Below are 1,043 nucleotides of genomic sequence, written 5' to 3'. Positions count from 1 at the left end.
GTCATGGCCAGTCAGGAGATACCAGGGGACATAGAGGGTCTGGGCATGGTCAAGCCACCAGGACAGAATCCAGTAGGACTACAAGAAGGAGATCTAGTGTCAGTGAGGCCAGTGACACTGAAAGGCACTCAGGAGTCCCACAGACACACACAAGATCCCCTCATAGCCACTCAGGATCTCAACATGGAGAGTCAGGATCCATAGCTAGAGGGAGACAGGGAAGTAGTCATGGCCAGTCAGGAGATACCAGGGGATATAGTGGTTCTGGGCATGGTCAAGCCACCAGGACAGAATCCAGTAAGACTACAGGAAGGGGATCTAGTGTCAGTGAGGCCTGTGACACTGAAAGGCACTCAGGAACCTCACAGACACATGTAGGATCCCCTCATAGCCACTCTGGATCTCAACATGGAGAGTCAGGATCTATAGCTAGAGGGAGACAGGGAACTAGTCATGGCCAGTCAGGAGATACCAGGAGACATAGTGGGTCTGGGCATGGTCAAGCCACCAGGACAGAATCCAGTAAGACTGCAGGAAGGGGATCTAGTGTCAGTGAGACCAGTGACACTGAAAGGCACTCAGGAACTTCACAGACACATGCAATATCCCCTCATAGCCACTCTGGATCTCAACATGAAGAGTCAGGATCTAGAGCTAGAGGGAGACTGCGAACTACTCATGGCCAGTCAGGAGATACCAGGGGACATAATGGGTCTGGGCATGGTCAACCCACCAGGACAGAATCCAGTAAGACGTCAGGAAGGGGATCTAGTGTCAGTGAGGCCAGTGACACTGAAAGGCACTCAGGAGCTACACAGACACACACAGGATCCCCTCATAGCCACTCTGGATCTCAACATGGAGAGTCAGGATCTACAGCTAGAGGGAGACCAGGAAGTAGTCATGGCCAGTCAGGAGATACCAGGGGACATAGTGGGTCTGGGCATGGTCAAGCCACCAGGACAGAATCCAGTAGGACTACAAGAAGGGGATCTAGTGTCAGTGAGTCCAGTGACACTGAAAGGCACTCAGGAGCTACACAG

General features: G+C 52.4%; 1 protein-coding gene across 1 annotated transcript in view; it reads left to right on the top strand.

Annotated features, from left to right (window-relative positions):
• Window positions 1–1,043, top strand: part of LOC116858784 (filaggrin-2-like) — a 9,916-nt gene that overhangs the window by 6,079 nt on the left and 2,794 nt on the right. The window contains exon 6 of the mRNA XM_032843689.1: window positions 5–1,024. Within this exon, the coding sequence (XP_032699580.1) occupies window positions 5–1,024 (1,020 nt within the window). The remainder of the gene's footprint in view (window positions 1–4; window positions 1,025–1,043) is intronic.

This window comes from Lontra canadensis, unplaced genomic scaffold (assembly GCF_010015895.1).
Source record: "Lontra canadensis isolate GAN:19392208 unplaced genomic scaffold, GSC_riverotter_1.0 scaffold142, whole genome shotgun sequence".
In the NCBI taxonomy this organism is placed as follows: Eukaryota; Metazoa; Chordata; class Mammalia; order Carnivora; family Mustelidae; genus Lontra; species Lontra canadensis.
The sequence above is the reverse complement of the archived record's forward strand: the minus strand, read 5'-3'. Positions and strand labels throughout refer to the sequence as shown.